The sequence below is a fragment of the Gopherus evgoodei genome, chromosome 6 (genome assembly GCF_007399415.2).
Source record: "Gopherus evgoodei ecotype Sinaloan lineage chromosome 6, rGopEvg1_v1.p, whole genome shotgun sequence".
NCBI classification, from domain to species: domain Eukaryota; kingdom Metazoa; phylum Chordata; order Testudines; family Testudinidae; genus Gopherus; species Gopherus evgoodei.
In genome coordinates, this window is record NC_044327.1 from 108,702,009 (window position 1) to 108,728,616 (window position 26,608).

The window sequence follows — 26,608 nt, forward strand, 5'->3', positions numbered from 1 at the left end:
TTTTGGTGTGAGCCCTGCTTTGAGCAGTTAATAATAAAGCAGTTCTACTTACCTTTAGGCTGGAACTTGACGTACCATTTTTCAGGCCATACGTAACTTACATACAAAATAAAATGTCACCAAGATCAATTATTTTTTTAGTTCTGGAAAAACAATGTTTCTGATACTTTTTTGCATCTTTCTAATAAAAAAATTAAAAAGAGGTTTTGTGGTACACGTCTATCTCGATATAACGCTGTTCTTGGGAGCCAAAAAAATCTTACTGCGTTTTAGGTGAAACCGTGTTGTATTGAACTTGCTTTGATCCACTGGAGTGCGCAGCTCTGCCTCCCCGGAGCACTGCTTTACCGTGTTACATCCAAATTCATGTTATATCGGGTGATGTTATATTGAGGTAGCGGTGTATTTTGTTTTTAACGCTGACTACCACACATATGATATAGATTGCTAATGTGGTGCTCTTAAAACTGAACTGGGTGAGTTCTGTAAACAAAATGAGCCCCTACATTCCCAGTGCTGCAAACACATTAATGATTGGTACTGATGAAATCAGTGGGGCTGCTTGTGTATAAAGTGAAACACTTGCATGGTTGCTTCATATGGCCGGTAACTTTGTGACTGTGTACATTCAGGTTTCACATGTTGTACATGCAGTTAATATAAAGAGCATACAAAATCTAATGGATTTCAGTAGAAATCTAATTGATGTCAGTACATTTATCTTAATACCTCTCTTAATCCTTGTATACATTTTGTTTGCAGTGCATTACTAAAAACCCAGTATGAATTTACCATTGGCTGAGGATGTGAAACAACCTGGCAAAAAGTTAATATAACATATTCAAAGGAACTGTAGTAATATAATTTTAACTAATTCATTCATATTGACTAGTAAGACTCACAGACGTGATCCAAGTCAGTTAGCAATCCTATTTGGCAATGAGCTGAGGCCACCACTTCCCATTCTGGGCCATTGGAACAGTGAGGCCTTCTGTCTGAGTGTGCAACTAAATATCTGATACTAATATAATGGAGGGGAAAGGCCTTTTCTGTAGGTGTTTTGGTTCTGTGATTGCAGCTTCGTGTGGGACCAACTGTGAAAACCATTCTGAGCTCCTTGTCAAAGATGTTTTCTTGCACTAAAAATGCAACAGTATTTGACTCTTCTGTAGGTCCTTGATAGAATCATAGAGATGTAGGGCTGAAAGGAATCTTGAAAGGTTATCTAGTCCAGCCCGTGAGGGAGGACCAAGTGTATCTAGATCATCCATGCCTAACCTGTTCTTAAACCTTCAGTGATGGTAATTCCACAACCTCCCTTGGAAACTTATTCCCAGTGATTAACTATCCTTATAGCTGGAAAGTTTTTTCTAATATTTACCCTGAGTCTCCCTTCCTGTAAACTATGTTGATCAATTCTTGTCCTACCTTCAGAGGACATGGAGAACAGTTGATCACTGCCCTCTTTATGACAGCCCTTAACATGTTTGAAGACTCTTACCAGGTGTCCCCTCTGTCTCCTTTTCTTAAAACTATAAATGTTCATTTTTTTAACTTGTTCTCATAGATTGGGTTTCTAAACCTTTTATCATATTTATTTTTCTCCTCTGGACTCTCTCCAGTTTGTCCACAGCTTTGCTAAAGTGAGCACTGGATATAGTACTCGGGCTAAGGCCTTACTCGTGCCAAATAGAAAGGGGAAATTACATCTAGAGTGTCTTAGATGTGCAACTCCTGTTAATGCACTCCAGAATGTTAGCCTTTTTTGCAACTGCATCACATTGTTGCCTTATAGTCAATTTGTGATCCACTATAACCTCCAGATCTTACTGCCAGGCTTAGTGTGTTGGATATTTGTTTGTTCTAAAAGTGTCTCATCCTCAACCTCTTCCTGATTTAGTGGTCTGTAGTAGATTGCTACCATGATTTCATTCCTATGTTTTCCCTTTTATCTTTACCCAGAGACTTTTTCAGCTGATCTGCTTCTCACTTCCTTCTGGACCTCAGAACATTAGTATGATGTAATTTAGGCACTGACTTTGTGGATGCTCTGGGTTGGAGCACCCACGGGGGAAAAATGCTGGGTGCTCAGCACCCATTGGCAGCCCCCTTATCAGCACCCCTCCTACCCCCCAGTATTTGCCACCCCTCTGCAGACCCCACTGATCAGCGCCTCCCCCTCCCTCCCCACACCTTCCGCCCACCGCAATTAGCTGTTTTGTGGCATGCAGGAGGCTTTGGGAGGGAGGAGTGAGGGCATGGAGTGCTGGGGGAGGGGTGGAATGGGGCGAGAAGAGGTGGGGCAGGCCTTGGAGGAAGGGGTGGGCTGGGGGTGAGGCTTGGGCAGAACCAGGGGTCGAGTATCCCCCGGCACAATGAAGAGTTGGTACCTGTGTGATGTACCATGCAACATCTCTTCCCTTTTTCCCCCTGTCTTTCCTTCATAAACAAGTTATATCCTTCTATACCAATAATTCCAGACATGAGATTTAACCTACCAAGTCTCAATGGTGTCATAAACTAAATTTTATGAATTATGTATGAATACTTCCAGTTCTTCCTGTCCGTTCCCCATACTGCTTGTGTTTGTATATAGACATCTAAGAAATTGACAGACTTTCTCCACCATTTTCACCCTGGTTCCTGTGACCGTGTTGTAATTTTTCTTTCCTCCAACATCTAGCCTTCTGACCTCTACCTCCTTTTTACTTAAGCAGGTCTACGCTAGAAAATCAGGTCAGTACAACTATGTCACTCAGAGGTGTGAAAAATCCACATGCTAAGTGAAGCAGTTAAACCGTCCTAACCCACAGAGTAGCTTCTCAGGAGGAAGGATTACCTGTGCCAATGGGAGAACCTCTCCCGTCATTGTAGGTAGTGTCTTCACTGAACCACTGCAGTGGCGCAGCTGTGCTGCTGCAGCAGTTTGTGTAGACAGGCCCATAGTTTAAAGCCGTCCTTGCTAGGTTGGCAAGTTGGTGACCAGAGATGCTCTTCCATTTTATCAGGTGAACTCCATCTCTTCCCAGCAGTCCTCTTCCCTGGAACAATATCCCATGGTCAAGGAAGCCAAAGCCCGCCCATCAACACAATCTGTGCAACCAGGCATTCATCTCTAGGATGTATGTGTCCCAGCAGGAGCCCTTACTTTCATCCAGGAGGATGGCTGAGAATACCACCTGCACCTCTGCCTCCTTCATCTTTGCTCCCAGATCCTTGGAGTCGCTACAGATCTGCTCAGGATTATACCTGGCAGTGTCATTAATGTCCACGTGGATGAGCAGTGTGGGGTAGTGGTCAGTGAGACAGTTGAGCCTCTGCAACCTTTCTATGATGTCTTAGATGCAGTTTCCAGACAGGCAGAACCTGGGCCATCAGATCAGCAGATGGATGTCTCTGTCCTCAGAAGAGAGTCCCATGTCACCATCACCCTGTATCTCCTTCTGGGTATAGTGGCTGTGAGTCTCCCAGCCTTAGGGGAAGGTGGCTTCTCTTCCTCAGCCGTTTGGGTCTGATTCTCTCCTGTTGCCAATACAGCATACCAGTTCTTGACCTGAATGAGATCTTAGGTGGGGGATGGAGTACTATCTACTGCCCGAGATGACCAGCTGCCAGTCGCCCCCAGTAGAGCAGTTAGTTCTCCTTCCTGCTCTGATGCTGCTATAGTCTTCTTTAATTGGCTATCATCCACCAACCTGGGCATTTCTGTATACATTCCATCGATGTAGTTCCCAGATGCGACATAGATGACCCGCCTCCTCCTGTAGCCCTCGTACCTACTTCCTGAGCAATTCCACCAACAGATGCCTCTCATGCTGGATGGTTCCCCCTGCCTGACTTTTCTTGGCAGGGACACGCAGCTGCATTCTGTGCAAGTTAAGACCAGGATCTAGGTAGAAGCCCCCAGGGTCAGGATCCCTTGTTTGGCTAGGATCCCCACGTGTGCAGGCTGAGGAAGAGCTAGCAGTGGTGCTGAGTATATACCATTTTCCTCCCAGTGTGAGTTCTTCCTTGTAGAGTACTTGCAAGTTAAGGGGGGAGGAGGGGGCACGGAAATCCTTGACTTATTCAGCTGGCTAATTCCCTTAGGGCAGTGGTCTCCAAACTTTTTTGATCGTGCACCCCATCAGTAAAAAAATTTTGAGCACACACCCCCTGCCGTGCCGGTGCTACCATTTTTGCCAAAACCAAAAAAAAAAAAAAAAGTTGCTCGGCCTTCTGCCCGCACTACCGAAGCACAAAAAAACAAACAACCCTCCCCCCCACTCCTTCTGCCGCACACCCCCAAGGATCCTCTTGCGCACCCCACTTTGGAGACCACTGCCTTAAGGTATGTCTACATACAGATAAAAGTCATGATGCATGGTCAGGGTTGGTCTGGCTCAGCTGACTTGAGCTTGCAAGGCTCGGGCTGAGGGGCTGAAAAATTGCTACATAGATGTTTGGGCTCAGACTGGAGCCCAAGTTCTGAGACCTTGCAAGGCTGGAAGGTTCCTGGAGCTCATGGTCCAGTCTAAGCCTGAACGTCTATACAATGATTTTTTTTTTTTCCAGCCCCTGAGCTCCACAAGCCCAAGTCAGCTGATCTGGGTCAGCCATAGCTGTGCTGCAGGTTTTTATCCCTGTGTGGACATAACCTGTGTCTCACAGCTGCTTTCATCTTATTAGCCAGTAGGGTACATCTATACAATTTTATAATCCGGAGCAGCGAGTTAAAGGCCTTTTCTATGCTTACAGCTCTGCATCAGCACCGATGTAGCATTTAGCAAAGACACTACCTACACCGATGGGAGAACTTCTCCCATTGGAATAGGTATGCCACCTCCCCAAGAGGCAGTAGCTATGTCGACGAGAGAAGCCTCCTGTCTTCATAGTATTGTCTACACTGGGGGTTAGGTTGGCATATCTGTGTTGCTATGGGGTGTGGATTTTCCACACTTCTGAAGGAAATAGTTATACTAAAGTTTGTAGTGTAGACCAGGGCTGAGCTTGGATCTGAAGACTCAGGATCACATTATGGTTTAACAGCTGTGTAAATATAGCAGCACAGGCTCTGAAACCCTCCATCCTCAGGCATCAGAGCCTGAGTTCCAGCCTGAGCCACAACATCTGCACAGCTGTTTTTAGTGTTATAGTGCTATCCTGAGCCTGTAGACTAGGGCTACGAGGCTTGCTGCTGTGGGTTTTAAAATGCAGTGTAGCTCTATCCTGGGAGCCTGAATACTCTTTTTAAAGCCTGAGTCCCACCCTTAGCTGGAATGGGTGACTCGCCTCCTCTAACTCAGCTGCCTTCAATCACTAACCTGTTTAGAAAATCTGCACTATTTTTCACTTCAGAGCCATGCTAGAAATCAGGTGTTAATTCATATGAGGCCGTGTGTACACCACAGCTCCTGCAGCTCCAGCACCATAGCATAGATACGTCTTATAATCAATGGAAGGAGTTTTCCCATCAGTGTCGTTAATCCACCTCTCTAAGAGCTAGGTTGGATTTGTTAGCTAGGTTGACTGAAGAATTCTTCTGTTGACCTTGCTGTATCTACAGTGATTAGGTTGTCCTAACTACAGAGCTCATGATGTGAAAAATTTCACAGCTCTGAGCAGCGTAGCTAGGTAGATCTAATTTTTAAGTGTAGAGCAGGTCTAACTGCTGGGCACCTTACCACAGGCAGTCACCAACCAAGCTTCAATTTCAAATTCAGTAAACCAGCCCAGAATCCTTCCAAATTTGATGGCAAGTCCCCAGCACAGAAGTATGATCCTTTTTGTTCACCAAACTTAATAGCAGTAAGACAGAAGGCACACACTAGCACTTATGTTGGCATAACTTATGTCACTCAGGGGTATGAAAAGCCACCCCTCTTGTAATGTAAGTAAGTTACACCGACCTAAACGCTATGTCAGTGGGAGAACTCCCGACGACATAGCTACTGCTGCTCGCAGAGGTGGATTTGTTATGCAGATGGGAGAGTTCTCTCCCATCGGCATAGAATGTCTGCGTTACCGCGCTACAGCAGCTCATCTCCACTGTTGCAGCTGTGCTGCTGTGTCAGTTCTAGTGTAGACTAGCCCTTAGTATCACCAATCATGTCTTCATCTGGGAAAACTAGTGCTTTTACATGAACTAAGTCTAACATGTATTTTTCCCCAGTCTACTAACCCTTCTACTACTTAACTAAGGCATAGAGAGACTAAATAATCAACAAGGATGTCCAGGAAAGATGTTAGCATAGCTGGTTATAGAACTCCGAACTCCTAATCTCATGACCCACTAAACAATGCATTAGTGTATACTTAATGATATTTTCAATCAGAAATAAGTTTTTAAAATGTATTTTTGGTTCACTCTTTTATTTTGAAGGATGTATCTATGTTTGCTACAAGACATAATATTTAAATTATTTAAAATATTGTTTTGATAGTCTTTTAAAAAAACAACTTTTTTAACATTCAGAGAGAGCTAAATATATTTAAAACTATTGAAGTAACCTGAAATATCTGATTAAGAAAAAGAAATCACTGTCCATTTCTATTTCCAAGGGGGTCTCATTATTTATAATACGTGTAATCAGTAACAACCTGTTAGTTGGCTAAAATGGCTCTCAAACATACGGTTAAAGACATGGCAGTTAACTGTGCTTTGCCCTGAACAGGTCTAGGTTGGCACCTGGTTGTCTTTGAGTAACTAACTTTGAACCCGTGCTCATAAAGCAGGCAAGGTACCATGTCTGTCATCACTTTGACTGGTCTTCCTTCCTCCCAGCTATCTGTGTGGTAAAACATCCCAGAGTGCGTTGCTTCACGTGAAGCTGGTGTAGCTTTTTGTGCATATCCTCTGGGCACTGTCCACTGTGGAGACGCTATGCAAGAGCTGCCGAGCATTCCCAAAATGCAAGAGATTTTCTTTTATTATGGTTTTACACTGCCTAATGCAATATGGTTCCAGTCTGACCGGGGACTCTTGAGAGCTACTGCACAACAAGTAATAAGTCATAGTAATGCACTTTATGATCAGGATTCTTACACAACCTCCTCCCAAAGTCCCCATGTTGTGTAAGTCAAAAAAACCTCTCTTTGGATTTTGGCTTATGTTAACAAAGAACATAAAGTTTAGATCCAGCCAGAGGCTTGGTTGATCCTACATCAGGAATGCTTATCCTAGCTCCTCTCCTCTTATATCTGGATGCAGTAATGGGCCACCTTCCTCAGTGAGTTTACTCAGTCTTCTCACCTCTTTCCCAGTAAAATTAACACTTGTCAGAAGGATTGAGTGAGGCATACTACGTTAATTTACTGCATACCCCCCTGAAAGAGTCCGGGTGACCAGTTTCTCCCCTGTTTCTGGCTAAGAACAAGTAGCAGATGTTGACCTCAACCATTGTTTTGTATTTCATTATAAAATGATTGTATAGACTTCAGGGGGCTTCCTGGCCACTGCCAATTCCATCATGTCAGAGCTCATTCCTGAACCCTGGTGGCCTCCGGGCAGAAGAAACAGCTGGAATGTGAGAAGGAGTCTGAGAATTTAAGAATCCTTTCTAATAGTTGATGATAGCATTTTGTGAGTTACATGGAACCCTGATTAGAAAGGAAGGTCACATTAAATGCTGACCCCATTCAGATGATCATAAAAGTCAGTAGGGATTAAATTCCAAACTAGATAGCTAATCTGGATGTAGAATAGCACCTGTATTGAAATGGGAGATAATGGTTGCAACACCCAACACATTATTTGAAATACCCAAATCAAGCCCATAGATTCTAAGGCCAGAAGGGATCATTGTAGTCATCTAGTCTTACCCCCTGTGTAACAAAAACCATAGGACTTCCATGAATTAATTCTTGCTTTGAATCCAATAGCTGCATTATATGATCTACAGTGTGGTCAGCTTGTGGGAGCTTTTTTTGACATTCAGGGTAAAACCACATTGAAATGTTGCATATTTTACAAGAGATGCCAAAGTGAATTGCAGAAGAAGCCTAAAACCAACACACCATCCTCAAGGCTTATCCATTATAACTATTAATAGGCTTGTGTAACCTGTACCTTAGTTACATCAGGATTAGACTGTCACAAGGCACTCCGCTTGGAGCTATACCGAAATCTACCTGGAATGGAAACTGAGTTTGTTGGGGAAAATGTGGCAGCTCTCTTATAATGTGATGTATTTCACTTGGTGACACATGACACCTGTGCTCTGTGATCTGTATTGGCTGCTTCTTAGGCTATGTCTACACTTGCAGAGTTTTTGTGCTGTCAGTTTCAATGGTGATAGTGAACCAGTGAAAGAAAAGCGCTGGTTTGTGTACTCACTTACTTCCATAGGCATCAGTGTGTGTTTATATTTGCATCACTTCTATTGCTGCTGCATTGAGAGCAGCTATCCCACAGTGCTGCTCTCTCTGTTTTGATGATGGGTGTTGTGGGAAGGGGGGGGTGATTGCAGGGCATCCTGGGGCCCTGCACAGCCTTCTCTCCCCAAACACTGATCAGCTCCAGTAGCTGAGCATTTCTCCAAGCAGGGGATCGTTTGCTCTGTGAATCAGGCATTAAGATAAGTGAGCACTTTCCAAGAAAACAGGAAGGGGAGTTTCAAAGTTACTGGGGCTTTCCAGGGTGGCGGGGGTGGATGTCTGTTTACTAAGCAGCAGAGCTGCTGACCAGAGTGGTCACCTAGGCACTGTGGGATATCCTGCAGAGGCTAAAAGCTCTGTAAATAGGGCGAATGCATCTTCTCTTGCATATCACCGCAAAAGCATCACCGGTAAGAGCTGTATGCCTCTTATGGAGGTGGTTTTCTTTCTGCGGTGAAATTTCTGAGTTTCACTGCAAAAAGTCATTGGCAAGTGTAGGCACTCCCACAATTTTTGCACAAAAAAGGGACTTTTTCCGCTTTAAATGGCAAGTGTAGACATGCCTTTCGTTTCAAACCCAACGCTTCTCCACCCAGAGTTATAAAACATTAAATAATTGGAACCTGTCTGTCTGGGACCACCAGGTGTATTGGGACCACCTCCCATACTATCACAGTGAGGTGGATTGATTTAAATCAGTACACTGGAAACCTTAGTTTAAATTGTTTTTTTAATTGTTTTGCATTTGTACTTTTTAGTTATTTTCCTAAAGAACAGTTGAATCTCCTTAGCTGGTAACCATTAAAGCATATTCATCTGCAACTACATATAACTTTCACACTAAATTTGGTGCTCCTTTATGCAAACTAGGAGGATACCTTATATCTATTTGTATTTATATAAGCAGTTTATATTTATTCAGATTCTTAATTTTTATATTAGTTACAAAATGGTGGATGATGCATTTCTTATTTACTAGATCAGTTTTTTGTTTGTCTTGTGTCAAGTGCTATTTAGATAACTTCAAATTCAATTAAAAATGCACAAAACAGCATTTTAATTGTTTTATATAATAACAGTCTTACATGTACTCGATATATAAACTTTTTAATATGCTATGTTTTTCTTATCAAAACATGTTTTGCATTTAAAACTAAGGAAGTAGTCTCTATAGTTAGTGAACTGAACTGATTATTTCTGGTCAGCATGTCCTTCAAGGTTTTTGATTCAGTAGATCTCACCCTCACACATTTACTTTTAATTCATATATTGGAAGAGGAAAACAAGCTTTCCTACTTTTTCAACTCCCTATTGGTTTCTTGGCTCTGAATGAACTAGTAATTGAACTGAAGTAGTCAAGGAAACCACAGTGAAGAAAATATTCTGTTCACCTGCAGAAGAGGCTACTGCTGTTAAAATCTGGGTTAGCACCTCAACAAATTCTTGTTCCAGGCTTTAGCCAGTGATTTCCACCAGTGCTTTGACTTTCTTTAAAACTTGTCAGCAAATATGTATTGCATAATATTTGTTTTTTAATTATTTTAATAGATGTAGGCCTTAACATAGGTTGTCAGTTTCAAATTTAATTTAATTTGAAAGTCTGATTTAAGTAGAAAAATAACAGGGTTCTTAACATATAGGTTTTTTTTTTTTTAATTATTTATCTACCCTAGCCACAGCTGTAGTCAACAGTGGCACTAGAACCCCATTCTTATAAAAGAGGACATTTTCCTTGAGGAACCATCATCTTGTAATTCTTCTCATCCTATTTATGTCTAGTTTGTAATAGCCTGAATTTGTTGTACTTGAGCATACTTCAGATCTCTGATTTCTCCTCAAGATTATGGAGAAGAAAATTGCACAGTAATGGCTGTTGATTATGAGTGATTCAGAGTAGTGTTTGGCTCTGATTTTCACGTCTGGATGACTTTCTTATTTTCTGGTGTGGGGGGAGCCGAAGCTGCTAATTCTAATCTGTGACATTGTGCTTTTAATGATCTCAGTGGTGCATAGGTTCCAGGATCAATGCTTGTTTATTGGATATAAATAAATTTTAAATGGATTTGAAGATGCTTCTGTTTACCAACTCTGTTGCCCAGCTAATTCTTCATTGCCATGACCTTGCGAACTAGCTGTCTTCCATCTGCAACACAAGACAACAAATATGAACAAAGTGACTGTGGGAGCTCTTGCTGCCTTTCCCGTGTGTAAAACCGTTTAAGAACATGGGCATAGAAGTGGCTGATGGAAACCCTTTCTTCTCTTTCTTTTTACCTTCCTCACAGTCAATTCTCACCCCAATATATATAGTTAAAAGTAAGACAAACAAAAATCAGTAAAACAGCCTCAGCTGTCTTCACCACAGACTCTCCTAAATTGGGGAAAACATATAGATGCACATTCATACAGTCTGTCCATGCAATGACCACACACAAAGATACAACAAAATTAATATTTGGGGAAAATGGAAGACAGAGAGAATTACAGCATTTCCCATATTAACTTGTCTACATCATACAGCTTGTATATTCTTATTGTAGACCTATAACCATATAAAATATATTAATCTACACATTTAAAGGGAAACATGAACAGAAAATACATGGACAGCAAGACTGAATTAACGTTAAAGGAACACTGTCCACTTAATGCAGAAAGAAGTATAGCTATTTTCTTAATATTGTTACAAGAAAAACGTAGAGATACTTAGCTTATATCTGTGTAACTAAACTGCGTTCACGGTGTTTGCATTTGCAGCACTACAAGACATATTTCAATCCATGTGTCTATACAGCACTGCGCTGCATCAGTTGCAATGCACTGCAGTGTGGGTAAGTATTGCAAGGTGCTATTTGCTGCTTCTAGGCACATGGCAATTATGGGGATAACTTTTATGGTAGATTATGAGATGTGTCCCAGAGTTCATTTGTTGCACTGTGTCATAAACAGATAGCTAAGGGTTAATGTTCTTTTACCTGTAAAGGGGTAACACCGGTAATCTGAAACACCTGACCAGAGGACCAATCAGGAAGCAAGACCTTTTCAAATCTGGGTGGAGGGAAGTTTGTGTGTGAGTTTTGTTCTTTGTCTTGTGTCTGACCCTCTCGGCTCTGAGAGTGATCTTTCTGTCTCCTGGCTTTCTAATCTGTTTCCAAGTTATAAGCACAAGAATAGTAAGACAATAATAGGGTTATATTGTTTTCTTTTGTATTTACATGTGTGTAGTTGCTGGAATGTTTAAATTGTATTCTTTTTTGGATAAGGCTGTTTATTCATTTTTTTCTTTTAAGCAAATGATCCTGTATTTGTCACCTTAATACAGAGAGACCATTTTTATGTATTTTTCTTTCTTTTTATATAAAGCTTTCTTTTTAAGACCTGTTGGAGTTTTTCTTTAGTGGGGACTCCAGGGAATTGAGTCTGCAGCTCACCAGGGAATTGGTGGGAGGAAGAAGTCTGGGGGAAAATCTCTTTGTGTTACATTTACTAAGCCTGACTTTGCATACCCTCTGGGTAAGGGGGAAGGGAGATTAGCTGTCTCGGTACTTGTGTTTTCCAGGACTGGAAACAGGGAGGGTGGAGTCCCTCTGTTTAGATTCATGGAGCTTGCTTCTGTATATCTCTCCAGGAACCCAGGGAGGGAACACCTGGAGGGGAGAAGGGGGAAGGGAAATGGTTTATTCCCCTTTGTTGTGAGACTCAAGGAATCTGAGTCTGGGGGTCCCCCAGAGAAGGTTTTGGAGAGACCACAGTGCGCCAGGCACTGTATAGATTCCTGGCTGGTGGCAGCTTTACTAGGTCCAAGCTGGTAACTAAGCTTGGAGGTTTTCATGCTAACACCCATATTTTGGACGCTAAGGTCCAGATCTGGGAAAAATGTTATGACACACTGGCATCCACACCATTTCTAGCATGCTGTCTGGAGGAGGCAGGGAGGAATGTTGTGCGCTTGTCCACTATTGTGCTTTGAAAAATAAATCCTGTTATATAGGAGTACCTGCTACAAGATATCAGAGGCAGCAGCACAGACGTGGTGGGAGTTTTTAAAATTACTTATGGACTCAGAGATGGCATCCACATGGATGTTTTTCTGTGATATATGTATTTGTTGGAGATCACTCCTGGACCAAGCCAGCAAATGTGGAGTGGGGGGGACAGGATAGTTTTGCAGACCTGGAATGACTTGCAGTAGCATCAGGGAAAGCGCTTTCCTGGAGTCTTGGGCTGAGCAACCCCAGAATGCTCAGATGAAAGCACCCCTCAGTGTGGAGAAGTGAGTGGCAACTACCCTTTGGAACTCGGCAGTTCATCACTGGGAAATCCACAGTTGTATTTACGGAGATATGGTTAAGTTTTGCAGTATGTGCTGCTGGATCATGGAAAGAAACGTGCAGGAGATTACTGATGGAAATGAAAATTAGGGTTTCCTAGTTGTTCTGGGGCTACTGAAGTGACCCATGTGCTAAATTTGTGGTGTGGTCCCATGCCGCGGCCTCAGTTTAACAGGTAAAAGGAGTGCTTTGTTATAATTCTCTTGCTCTTGGTGGATCACCGTCACAGATTAGCCAAGATTAATTTTGGATGGTCAGGAAAAGTCCATGATGCCAAAATATTCAAAAATTCAATGGTGTTTGCAAAATTACAACAGGGAACTTTTTTTTGCCCAATAGTATTTTAGACATTAATGAGGTGCACGGATCAACAGTTCTGAGTGATCCAGGCTACACTCTGTTTTCCTTGTTTATGAAACCATATACTAGAAGTCTTAATGGGAGTAAGAACTATTTAACTACAAATAACTTTAATTTTGTATATGGAGAGCCCATTTGACAGGTTGAAAGGCAAGTGAAGATGTCTCCCATAGTTTGATGGTAGAAATATATCCACTGTATTATCTCTGCATATTGTGTTTTGCACAACATGTATGAGCTCAAAGGGGAAGTTATTACTCATGGCTATCTACTGACTTTTGAGCAGCAATTAGGAGGACCACCTGTTGGCAAGGTTGCTGACAGCAGGGGTGCCAGGCCCTGGAACGCTCTATGCATTCACTTTGAGAATCAGGGCATACATTTAGCTTAACTATGAAATTTACCTTGCTATTGTACAGTAACGTGAAATATGTTATATAATTGGGAAATGATTGCCTAGGAAGGAGTACTGCAGAGGAGGATATGAGTCTTTATAGTGGATCACAAATGAAATATGAGTCAACAATGGAATACTGTTGCAAAAAAAAAAAGCAAAAATGATTTTTGGATTTTTTACAGGAGTGTTGTAAGCAAGACACACAAAGTAATTCTTCCATTGTATTCAGCAATGATAAGGCCTCAGCTGGAATATGGTGTCCAGTTCTGGGCACTGCACTTTGTCCAATTTGTCCACATCTTTCCCAAAGTCCACGAAGAGCAACAAAAATAAAGGGTCTCGAAAACATGGTGTAGGAGGAATGTGTTCTTTTTTTAAAGTGGGTTTGTTTAGTTTGCTTTATCCCCCTCGGTCTTCTCTTCTCCAATCTTCTATCCCTAAAGGGTTGTTATAAAGAGGAAGGTGATAAATTACTCTCCTTAACCAATGAGGACAGGACAAGAAGTAGTGGGTTTAAATTGCAGCAACGAAGACATTAAGTTAGATGTTAGAAAAAGCTTCCTAACTGTAAGGTTAGTTAAGTATTGGAACAAATTACCTAGGGAGGTTTTGGAATCGCTGTCATTGGAGGTTTTTAAGAACAGGTTAGATAAACACCTCTGTCAGGGGTTTTCAGCCTTTTTCTTTCTGAGGCCCCCTGAACATTCTATAAAAACTCATGGGGCACTCTGTGGCACAACAACAGTTTGTATGTATATAAAGCAGGAGTCAGCAAACTTTCAGAAATGGTGTGCCGAGTCTTCATTTATTCACTCTAATTTAAGGTTTCACGTGCCGGTAATACATTTAATGTTTTTTAGAAGGTCTCGCGCTATACGTCTATATATTATATAACTAAACTAGTGTTGTATTGTAAAATAAACAAGATTTTCAAGTGTTTAAGAAGCTTCATTTAAAATTATGTTAAAAAAATGTTGATCTTAGGCCGCCGGCCTGCTCAGCCTGCTGCTGGTCTGGGGTTCTGTTCACCTAGGCCAGCAGCGAGCTGAGTGGGGCCTGTGGCCGGGACTGCAGCTGGCAAGGGTCCGGCAGCCAGAACCCGAGACCGGCAGCAGGCTGTGCGGGGCCGGCGGCCGGGAACCCGGGGCCGCATCTGCTCAGCCTGCTGCCAGTCTGGGATCCCGGCCTTGCCCACGTACTGTGGGTATCTACCTTCTCCCTGGTTCTGGCTCATTCTCTTCCCCTCTCTGCACTGAGCTGAGGGTGGGAGTTCACTGAGCACAGAGCTGGGGGTGAAGGATCTGGCCAGGAGCTAGAATGAGGGAGGGGGCTCAGGGTTGAGGCAGGAGGTTTGGGTGTGGGGCACTTACCTGGGCAGCTCCCTTTTGATGTGAGGGGTGCAGGTGGGAATGTGGGGGTGGGTGGGTGTGAAGGAACTCCCGTTTGGTGCTCAGGGTTGGGGGGGGGATTGGATATGTGGGGGGGTGCAAGAGTCAGGGCAGAGGGCTGGAGGCATGTGAGGCGGGTGCATGTGTCAGGGCAGAGGTGTGCTGGGTATGTGTGAGGGTGCCAGAGTCAGGGCTGGGGTCATGGGGGGTGGTGGTGAAGGAGTCAAGCGGAGGGCTGGGTGTGTATGAGGGAGGTACAGGGTCCAGGGCCCTGACAACCCCCCCAGAACTCCCGACTCATCCAACCCCCCCAGCTCCTTGTCCCCTGACTATCCCCTCCAGAGACCCACCACCTTAACTGCCCCCTGGACCCTCCTTGCTCCCTGCCCTCTGACTACACTGACCCCTATCCATCTACCCCCCCTGCTCCCTGACTGCCCCCTCCAGAGACCCCTGCCCCTAGCCATCCCACTCCCTATCCAACCCACCCTGCTCCCTGTCCCCTGACTGCCCCCACCCCTTATCCAACCCCTCCCTGGCCTCGGACCCCTTTACCATGAGGTTCCAAGCAGAGCCAGATATGCTGCCCTGCAGGAGCGTGCAGCCCTGCCCCCCCGAGCACTGTGTGCGCGGTGGCAGGGCTCCGGATGAGCGGGGAGCGTGTCTGCCTCCTTGCAGAGCCAAACGCTGCCCCGCGGGAGCACACAGCCCCGGTTCCCAGAGCGCTGCTCGCGCAGCGGCAGTGCTCCATGGGAGGGAGGAAGGCAGGGAAGGGGCCGGTGGCTTGCTGCTCTTGGCAAGGCGCTCCGGCCAGGATTTTTAATGGCATGCTGGAGTCCCGGCAGGCAGCAGCATGCCATTAAAAATCGACTCTTGTGCCCTCTTTGGCACGTGGTATAAAGCCAGGGCTGGCGTTAGGAGGTAGCATGCAGGGCAGTTCCCCATGGCCCCACAAAGCTAAGCTTCTCAGGCTTGGGCTTCAGCCCTGGGTGGCGTGGGTTCAGCTTTCTGCCCTGAGCCCCCCAGTGAGTCTAATGCTGGCCCTTCTGAAATCTGCTCGCAGCCCCTCTGATGCCTGGTTAAGAACCACTGGCATAATACTTAGTCTTGTCCCAGTAGAGGGGACTGGACCAGATGACCTGTCAAAGTCCCTTTCATTCCTACATTTCTATAATTCAGTGATTCTATAATATTGCTAATATTTCCATGATATAGTATGTATAACTTTGTGCTTTTGGCCAAATCTGCCATTGATGTAACTGTAATTTTTTTTTGTGAGACTACTTTTAACACTGCCATGACTGTCTGCTTAATAAATCCTGGCTTTCATATTTTGAAAGCAAATATAACTTTAATAATTGCTTTAATAATTAGAAAAAATATTAACAAGAAAAGGCAGAACTTGTAACTCCCAGCCGTTCATTCACCCATCATTACCAAAATAGACAGAAGTGCAAAGAATCTAATCCTTAATTGTATATGGGTAGACATGTTACATAAGATTTTTAAAAAGTTGTTTGCTGCTGTCCTGTGGTGTAGATTGGTGGATAGATGCCTTGTTGTGAGGGGAAGTGGGTGGAAGGACCTCCCCAGCACTCTGTGTTCTCTGCTTCAGTGCAAGGTATTTGTCAGGAAATGACTATTCAGGAGGTAAGATGCAGTTTACTTTGGTATTTCTGCCCTCAAGCAACTTGATGTTTCCTCATCAGTTCATTATCTGCTATTGTATCTTCCTGTCCTCTTCTCTTCGCTGCAGAAACTTTCAAGAATTTCACTCCCTTTGTCTACCCTACTTTCTGGCCCTTGGTATAGGTAAAATAACCATGTCTTCCTTTTTATTCCTCTTCTCTCCTCTTCCCCCGCCTTCCTTAGGTTAGCAGGTTTCTCAGTGACTGTCAGAAGTCTTCTGTGCCATAGCCTGTTGAGGGTAGATGCTATACAAAAGGACAGACCTTAGTTTGTAATGAGAGAAAATAAGGTAGCTATGTCAACTTAATGTTCCCAGAAAGACAATGTCTGACAAACTCACACAGATGGTAAGCAGTTTTTCTCCTTATTTCTGGATTTGGGGATGGTGAGGAATAGGTGGGCCCATTCTGTTGAAAAGGTGATTATTTAATAACTGATTATGCCATTGAAAGTCCTAACTCCGGAGATTATTATCTTGAGCGCATATTCCCAAAGGCGATGAAAGGCATTGTTCATGAGGGTAGAGGCAAACCTGACAGATATGTTGTCTTGCTGGTTAGCTGGATGATCCCAGAGTTGCTATTGAAAAAAGGGATTACTGCTTTTACAGGATTTCCTTGCAAATCATCTTTGCTTTGTAATATTCATGCCAAATGAGAGTGCCCCGTACCAAATGTTCTCTGAAACAATGCCAGATGACGTGAGAAACGTCCACCTTAAAATTAACTAGTTTTTAACCCTGTGAGACACAAGTTTAAATGTCTTGAGGCTTTGATCTCTGTAAATCACTGAATACCTTTTCTTTTACCTCATGCACGATAATTTCAGTAAGAAAATGCCTTGTACTTACTGAATACATGCTGTTTAGCCAAAGATGCCTATTCAATACCGTAAATAACTTTACTTGTAATGCTGCACTAGCGTGGTGTTTGTTAATGCATATGGGAAAATGCCATGAAATTACTGTGCTTTATAGGTGCTGGCAGATACAGTATGATGTAAATGCCTTGGCTCAATTGCTCATGCTTTGAACACTCAATAAAAATGCTTTTTTTTTTAATACTGGGTTTACATGTTTTAATGGTGGCATATTACTTATTTGTATTACTGTAAGGGTTTAACTTTTCTGCTTGCTGTTTATCAACTGTTTTGTGGCATATTGTTTGGAAGTGGGTGGGGGTGGATGCATTTTGGTAATGAAAGAAGGAAAGCAGTGGCTAGGGAAGTTAGCAGAGACAGAGAAAGCGTGACAGATAGTGGAGATAGAAAGAGGAGGTCAGGTATCTGCAAATAGGAAGGTCTAGGTGGTTGTACGGGATGGTGGAGCTGTGAAGATGAGAAAAAGGAATTGAAATTTTTTACCTGTAGCTATCTGACTGTTTATAAGCACTAGTGGTGACAGCCAGTCATACATGGAAGAAAGTTCCACACAGCCCAGTCTGGTGCTTCCATTGTGTCCGCCAGAGTCCCTGGCATGACCTGCACGTCAACCTGGGTTTTGAACAGGTCCTGGTTCTTGGATAGGGATGGGCCAGTCTCCGCATTCTTGTCATGGCTGTGGATCTCCTCTTCAGTATCAGCGTTGTCCACCCACAAACCAAGTGATGGAGTTTTGGAGAAGTTCATTATAAAAGGGGAAGACCTTATAAGTGATCCCAACTGTACTGTTGTGGTCCTTCACATGTCTGTTGTCTCGTCTAAGTTGCTTACCCTTTTTCCAGCACTCCTCTTGTCTTTGGAGTAGGTACACCTAGCCCTCTGCTTATGTAGCTGCTGGTAAGTCATGTCACTTCAGCAGTTATTTGACAATTAGAACTTCACATGTTCTTCATCCCACAGAGCAGTGAAGTCACTGGCCTCTGTGTGGGACCAGGCAGATATAAGTCATAGTGATGAAAACACAAAAAAGTTTGGATTCTCATGTATTTGTAACAGGGTGAATAAAAATCAATGATTTTTTTTAAAAGGATTTTTTTATTTGAATCAGGTTTTTTCCTCAAAAAAATCTATCTAAAGATAGTTTTAATTAAGATACATTATAGCTCAAAAATATCGCCTCATGGAATAGAGATTATTAATTCTGTAGTATGAGTATGTAGTATTCATGTAATGTTTAAGAAAATCCACACTGATTTGTACTGTAAAAGTGGCTTCTAATTTAGATCTCATGCTTTTGCCAACAATATTTGAATAGGCTTATACTTATGTCCCAGAGGACTGCAGAACAGTTCAGTGTAGATAGCACACCAGACAGGTCACCTCACGTGTGTAAACAGTGCAGTGTGGGGCAGCAGCAGAGATGACTACTTGCACTAGTTTAGTTAAACTGGAAGTGGGATGCATCCACACTGCCATTAGATGTATTTAACTTCCACTGATACAGAATTGCATTGGTTGTGAACTGAAGTAGCACCTATTGATTTTTGAGACTAGAGAACCATTGGTTAATATTTCAATATTGTAGTAACTCTTTCTGCATTGGAATCTAATTATACCTCTGCCCCAATATAACACTGTTCTCGTTAGCCAAAAAATCTTACTGCTTTATAGGTGAAACCACATTATTTTGAACTTGCTTTGATCTGCCGGAGTGCGCAGCTCTGCCCCTCCCCTCCCACTCCGAGCACTGCTTTACCGCGTTATATCTGAATTTGTGTTATATTGGGTCACATTATATCAGGGTTAGAGGTGTATAAAGTAAATGTTCTTTGTTAAAATTCCTATATAGGTTTTCGTTATGAAACTTAATTATTAGGTTTTTTGTTTGTTGTTTAATTTTGCAAATAAACAGATCCAGCAGAGACCTTTGTATAATTATTTTTTTTACAATAGACAAAACGTTTCCTGCATCTCAAATAGCTGAAAGGATTTTCTTAAAACTCCTCTGCTTTCCCTGCCCCTCCCCAAAAGGGTGTGTTGGGGGCAAAGGGGAAAAGAAACCAGCCCCTGGGCTAAGACCAGATACAGGCAATTTTAAAGAAGCGTTTTCAGGAAGCTTATATGTATGTTAAAGTGGAGGTTTATAATACAGATTCTGAGCAATACAAAGCCTCTACTATAATACAGGTGACTGTTTAAATGGGTCCAACCAATGAGTTTAATCCTCCAAAAACACCACCATGTGCATAACTTTACTTAAATGAGCAGTCCCATTACCACAATAGGACAACTTATATCTGTAGAGTTATGCACATGTAAGGGTTTGCAGCATTAGGTCCAGGAAGGCGATGCTAATAAACTTTAAATGGAGTAAGTCAGAGAGAATATCCCAGGAGAGCTAATTAACACATTACTTTAAAGTATACTTTATAAAAGGTTAGTTATTTCTCCAAACAGGTCACCTGGACCTCAGTTTCTTCTATTCTTCTCCAGTGAAATCAGTAGCCTTTACTTGATGCTGTGGGTAACTGTTTTAAAGTTCCATTGGTGTGGAGAGAGGAAGGGAAGAGAGAGTGCCGATTGGATCTGTCTTCTCTTCCGCTATCATCTGTCCCAACTCCTATCAAAGCAGGTGATTGATTTCCCTACTTCTCTGAAAGGGGAAACAAGTTTAGGAGGCAGAAATGGGACTGGACAGTCACATTTCTTCCTATGTCTGATTATGCTTCAGTGTCGAGCCAGGGAGAAACCGGGCCTATCTTATCTACCGCAGGATGAATCAGACCCCAGGCAGTCCATTTCCTGAGTGCACTTGAGGAAGTGGTGCTAGTACGCAGTAGGTCCAGCACAATCTAGGGATTTTCTTGACCCAATTGTTTCTCCCTCTATGGACAGCAATTGTTTGCATCTGGGTAGTTTCTGGTTTGTATCTCACATGCCTCCATTAATGCAGGATTATGGAGGTGCTCTGGTTCTCTGGCCGTTACCAGCTGCAGAGGGCCTTGGTAAAAGTACCCCTACAGCACATGAAGAGCAGACTGACTGTGTGCTCCATCACATACTGCTGATGCTGAGAATTCGTCATATGACATAGCATATGGCAGGGCTTATTTTTGGTTTTGGGATAGTGATTGCTTCATCTTCAGAAGTAAAGTTACCACCTTTTAAGTTATTAGTAAGGACTATTTAAGTTGAGAGCATTTACATTTTCAGAAGAAAACTCTGTTAATTTCTAAACAAAGAATAAAAAATCCTCCATCAGCACTAAGAGTTTCAGGGTATGGCTACACTTGAAATTTCGGCAGCGCTTTGAAGTGTGAGTGTAGTCGGAGCGCCAGGGCTGGGAGAGAGCTCTCTCAGCGCTGCATGTAAACCACATCCCTTACGGGTGTAGCTTGCAGCGCTGGGAGCCGTGCTCCCAGCGCTGCGGCACTGATTACACGAGGCTTTACAGCGGTGTATCACACCCCTGAGCGCGAAAGTTGCAGCACTGTAAAGTGCCAGTGTAGCCATGGCCTCATTCTCAAAGCAACATTCCTGAAGTTTAGCATTTCAGCCATTAGGGATGTCCTTTACCTGCCCAGGAATGGCCTTGATTCAATTTCCCTGTTCTGTTCTCCAAAATGTAAAAGTATTTTGAGTGTTAACTACGTGGCAGCCTGAGATCGCATGTACAACAAGTCTTTTGGCTTTTCTCTATGCTTCTGTTCAAGGTAAATACTGTAGCTATAGTTGATATCAAGTTGTGTCAGCATTTCCATTATGTTTTTTTTAGGAGTTTATAACTTAACTGTTAAAAAATTCTCTGGACTGCCTATGAATTTGGCATACAAGGTCCCAACCTGATAATGCTTAAAGGAAAAGAAAAGACTAGCTTGGAATGCCTTCTATACACATGTAACTTAGATTTAAAACAAAATAAAAAGGAAGAAAGTAATCTGGCAAGAGATTGGGTATTTTAAAAGACAAAAATGACCATAATTGTTATCTTTGTAAATTGGCTACTGCATATCATGGTATATTTTTCATACAGATTTTATTTATCCATGCCCAGTAAGTTTTACAACTTATTTTTTAAATTTACAGTCTCATGCAGGAGTGACTTATCTCTTCTAAATGTGTATTTATGCAATAGACCAAGATTTGGAAAACTTTACTTGGATACCTATTGACAGGAAGACTTAAGCCTACTAGTCAGAGTTAAATATAAAAGAGCAGAGGAGGCCCACAAGGGAGTGGCTGAGGCAGTACTGTTTCCACCACCTTCTGTTGCTGGGACATCTGCAATTGTCTGTGGACCTTACTTAGATGCTCCAAATTTTGTATCAGTCTCTAGTTTATAGGCAGGTTATGAACTTGAAACTTTATTCCCATGTAACTGATATAGAGGGCATTTTTTATCAGTTTTCTTCCCTGCTTCCAGAATCGTTTGTCTGCTGTGAAGCAGAGAAGCTTCTCCTAGTCAACCTCTGTTTTTGGAGCAGTTAAACTTGCTCCTATACAAATCCACTTCTTGCTTCTGCCTCTGCTCATAGCTTTCGCAAGCATCAGCAGGATGAAATTAACATGGTTATCAATAAAAGCAGCAAAGAATCCTGTGGCACCTTATAGACTAACAGACATTTTGGAGCATGAGCTTTTGTGGGTGAATACATGCATCTGACAAAGTGGGTATTCACCCACAAAAGCTCATGCTCCAAAACATCTGTTAGTCTATAAGGTGCCACAGGATTCTTTGCTGCTTTTACAGATCCAGACTAACACGGCTACCCCTCTGATACATGGTTATCAATAGTTTCCTTGATATCCTGAAGGATTATGAATAGCAAGATTGAAACTAATCAGTCTTGTTTTTGTTATTGGTTATGAGCAACTGCAGTTACTGGATTTGTCTGACACAGGAAGATACAATTGTTTTAGGCATGCTTCACATTTAGAAGGTTATCTTTACAAACAAAAGGCCTAGAAACCAGTTTTTAAAAATGCTTAAATTCTGCAGAAATCTCTGGTTTTAGTCTGTCGTGTTTGCCTTGCCGGAAAGATATTCCCACTTCCCTTGAGCAAAAGTAGAGTTTTCAAGACCTACCATAGACTGTAGCTGGTAAACTGTCAAGTACAGATATTTACAAACCAGATTATGTTGACTCTGAAGTATTTGTTGCATTTTACTGTGTCAAACCTGTATTAATTTACAAGAATGTATGAGTTTTAACTATTAATTTGTTTGAACATCAGTTTTAGCTTGGTATTCAGTGCATGTTATCATGTGTTGCTTGGTAATTTTATGAACAATTTTTGTGTAGGCTCTTTTGTGTGTGTGTGTGTGTGTGTGTGTGTGTGTGTGTGCAAGAAACTTCATTTTAAACAGATTTATCCTCTTACTCTTCACTTTCCTAAAATAGCAACCATGGTTGTGGTGCTTTTTATTTTTTCAACAGATACAATGCATGGAATTTTCTCTATTAACTTGTGCTCCCCTTTCTCTATAGCTGCCCACTCTCTCATTGCTGGGGCACTGATTGAGTTCCATTTTGCATTTAAAATGGAGATTCAGTCTCTTATGTAAAAAATACAGCATTATCAAATTTACAGCACTTATTCTTTGAGTGAAAAATGAATTTACAAGTAAATTCATTCGATGTTCAAATTAATTATAGAGTAGATAAACATACTTTTTTCCCCAAAAACATTTATAAAAATTGGATTATATTTAAATTTATTTTATTTTTCTGTTTTTAATTTTTTTTTCTTAAAAATAAACCTATTTAAAATTAAATCTGAAAATAATACAAAATATGTTAAGGCCCATATTTATTACAGTCTCTTAAACCAAAAAATAAATATGCTGAATCCATGACTGAGCCTCTATCAAAATCTTTGTGTTAAAGGCTGCTTTTTCTATATAAAGAATGACTCAAAGGATAAAGGTAACTTTTGAGATAATACTTTAAAAATATGGCACAATAGGTCATGTACCATATTAAGGACTTAATCTTGTGGGGGGGCCTAGGGACTGTGCTACTGGATGCCCTAGACTGGTAAAGTCATCACAAAGTTGAGACATACCTTAGACACCAGGAGACACTTTCATGTTTTTCTTCAGGGTTATCCATTGAATACCTACCTACTCCTATTTTATAGCTTTTCACTACCTGAGCTCTGATTTTCTTAGTTCTCAAATTATGTCTCCACCCACCATGGAAATTTACTCTCCAACTCATGGAAGACTACTGGTCTGCCCAGTAATTACCAGCCCTTGCTTCTTGAAGTGTCTGTCTCTTTGCATGAGTACACAGTGATACAGACAAACGGGAATGCATTAATATCTCAACGGCCTATAAGCAAATAAAATACTGCAGTGCAAAAGGTATGTGGGTTACACAAGCAGAGGTCTTGTTTTGTTAGTGTTTTTGTTTTGTCTTTCTGGGGGTAATGGTTGGATGTGGCAGGGGAATTATGTAACAAGGGGAAGAGCAGAGTATGCAACCAGAAAGGAGCAGCACTGATATCAAATCAGGATACTATGAAAGAACAACATTCCTCAGAGAGCAGCCTCTAGTGTTGATTTTAACACCTGGAGACTGGGAGGGGGGGGAAAAAAACCTGCCGTGCCACAGGTCCTAAAAAGATTCTGTACGGAATATTTTCAAGAAAATATCTGTACCTCCAAGTAAAAAGGAATATATGCCAAATGTAAACAGTGCAACAAAGAGATGCAGGACTTGGCTGTCAGAACGAAACAACATTATGGAAAATGCTCTTCAGAAGGCAATGACTTTGAAGATGAAGTGCATCTCTGAACAGTCTGGGTCAACTGGTTAGTAAAATTATTTTTCCATTATTATGGACTGCCTACTGTGTTTTACTATGATAAATGATAGCTTAGATTATTGTCATAAATTTATGTTTTGGGTGGATTACTTATGAATTTCAAAATGTTTATGTTCAAAATAAAATTGGTATGTTTGTGGAGTACTTATCAATTACCATTTATGCTCTTGCGGCTGGACTTTTCAAATTTTTTTTTTGCTCAATATAATCCTATATCCTAGGTGTAGCTTTTCTGTTCAAAAGTAAAGTTTTATTAAGCAATTTATGAATATTAACATTTTAAGTGTTCTTTCAAACTGTTTGAGATGTTGCTAGAGATAAGGATTTAAATAGATTTAGATAATCCTTATGATTTATTTATTTATTAATTTCCTTCTAATACTTGGTTTAGATTAAATTATATCATTTAAACAGTGGTACAAACCTCTGCAGTAGGTGGAATCTTTCATTTACAATGTCATTTTTTTTAAAGCTATCTTGAGTAATACTCAATGAGTTAGTGACTTTTTTTTATTTTTTTTTAACCATTTTTGTTTCAGGGTCCATCTTAGACATGAGAGATTATGAATGCCCATCATGTCTACAGCTTAAGTCATCTACTGGTACCACCAGCAGCATTGCAAGTAAGCATACATCAGATGGTAAATTACTTTTATTCTCCCCCAAGATGTTCAATGGAATTCAATGATTGACTTTTGAACTATTTATTAAGAACTGGCCCTTCTGATGACAATTCGTGAAGAAAATAGTGATAACACAGATGGAATTATCACGCCACAGTAGTCAGCGTTGGGCTAAAGAGAAATGTGGAAGATATCCTGACTATACTGAAACATATTTGCATACCCTTGAATAAATTGCAGAAAGATTAGTGCTGTATTATTGATTCTGTTGCAATTTTGAAAGAACTTGAAGAGACACTGAAGAAAGAAAAACCCAACAACAAAGTTCTGTTGCAGGCTGTAAAGAAGCAGATGGATTACGTGCTTACTCCTCATTTTCTTGCCAATATTTTCAACCCAGAATACCAGGGTAGATGCCTAACTGCTAAAGAATATGATGCAGCTGTGACATTGGTGACAATTAGATGCCCATCAGTCATGCCAATTGTAATGACCATTTAAGCAGCTAATATTTTTAAAAAAAAAAGTTACATCATTGGACTGGTGGATGTCGTTAGTTAAGCACATGTGCAGAGTTTGTTAAAGTGCTGAACCAGCTTTTGACACCAGTAGCCTCTTCAACACGCGCAGAAAGAATATTTTTTCATTTGAACTAATTCAAAGTTGGAAAATCTATTGGGAGTTGGAAAAGCTTGGAAGACTTGTTTGTTTTCTCTTCCTGTCTCTGAAAAAAAACAAGGAGGCAGGAGGGGTTGAAATCAACTATTTTTGAAAGTCTGAAGGACAGCCTAAGTAATTTAGGAGACTGTTCTCTCATTTTCAAGAGAGTTGGGCAAGTAGGGACTTATGCTCCCAATACTTTTACTTAGATGTATTTGAGAAGTTTCCCAGGCTGCTCTGAAATCAGTTTAATTCAATGAGTACAATTAATCTCTCTGTTTAATAAATCATTTAGTTGTAATTGTGACACACATTTTGATAAAAGATGTTTATGTATCCAAAACATCTCCGGTTACTTTGTTTAATAAAAATACATTTTATATACAGTTTTATGTCTTTAATTAAATTCCAGTTACTGTCCTAATGCACTTGACACAAATAATGAGAGAAGTTAATTATTCATTTTCTAACATACTAAAAATGCACAATTAGTATGAATTTGAAAATATTAAGTTATATAATTGCTTAAATAAATGTGGTATAGTGTACCCTTCTAGGTCAAAAAAAAGATGTACCAAATGTAGTATAAAGATTCTACTTAATTGTAAATCAACATGATTTAATGGTTATACCAGCCAATGAGAGTGCCCCTTTTTTTAGAAAATATCTGAAGTACAAATGGACAGGATTGATTTGATTTAAATCACTAGTCAGGAAGACTCAATTTAGTCATGGTTTTCTACATAAAAGTGCATTCTTATTGGTTGTTATAACCTTAATACATATTTTTCATAACTCAGAAATTAGATGTAGGTTTCATTTTTACAAGGTATACACTATACATTTTTAAACTGATTTATTTTGAAAACTTTTCAAATTAGTTTTACAGCTGTATCAGAAAATGAATGATTGATTGTTTGGGCATTTCATTTACCAAAGATAATTGAAGCAGATATTTCTGAAGTCATTGGGAGGTGAACTACCTCCAATTCAACAGATGGGTACCCAGAAATCGCCTACTGCAGGACAAGTCCAACAAAGAAAATGACAGAACACCACTGGCCATCACATATAGCCTCCAGCTAAAACCTCCAG

At 41.3% G+C, this 26,608-nt stretch overlaps 1 protein-coding gene across 3 annotated transcripts in view; it reads left to right on the forward strand.

Annotated features, from left to right (window-relative positions):
• RICTOR (RPTOR independent companion of MTOR complex 2) overlaps nt 1–26,608 on the forward strand; it is a 177,286-nt gene that overhangs the window by 10,911 nt on the left and 139,767 nt on the right. Inside the window, exons 1-2 of one of the 3 annotated variants that reach the window (XM_030568020.1) lie at nt 24,105–24,216; nt 24,770–24,853. The exons of 1 other annotated variant lie outside the window; for it this stretch is intronic. In XM_030568020.1, coding sequence (XP_030423880.1) covers nt 24,147–24,216; nt 24,770–24,853 — 154 coding nt within the window. In that variant the 5' untranslated portion in view covers nt 24,105–24,146. Of the gene's footprint in view, nt 1–24,104; nt 24,217–24,769; nt 24,854–26,608 lie in introns of those variants that run through there. One more of the 3 variants, XM_030568019.1, reaches the window with a different exon arrangement.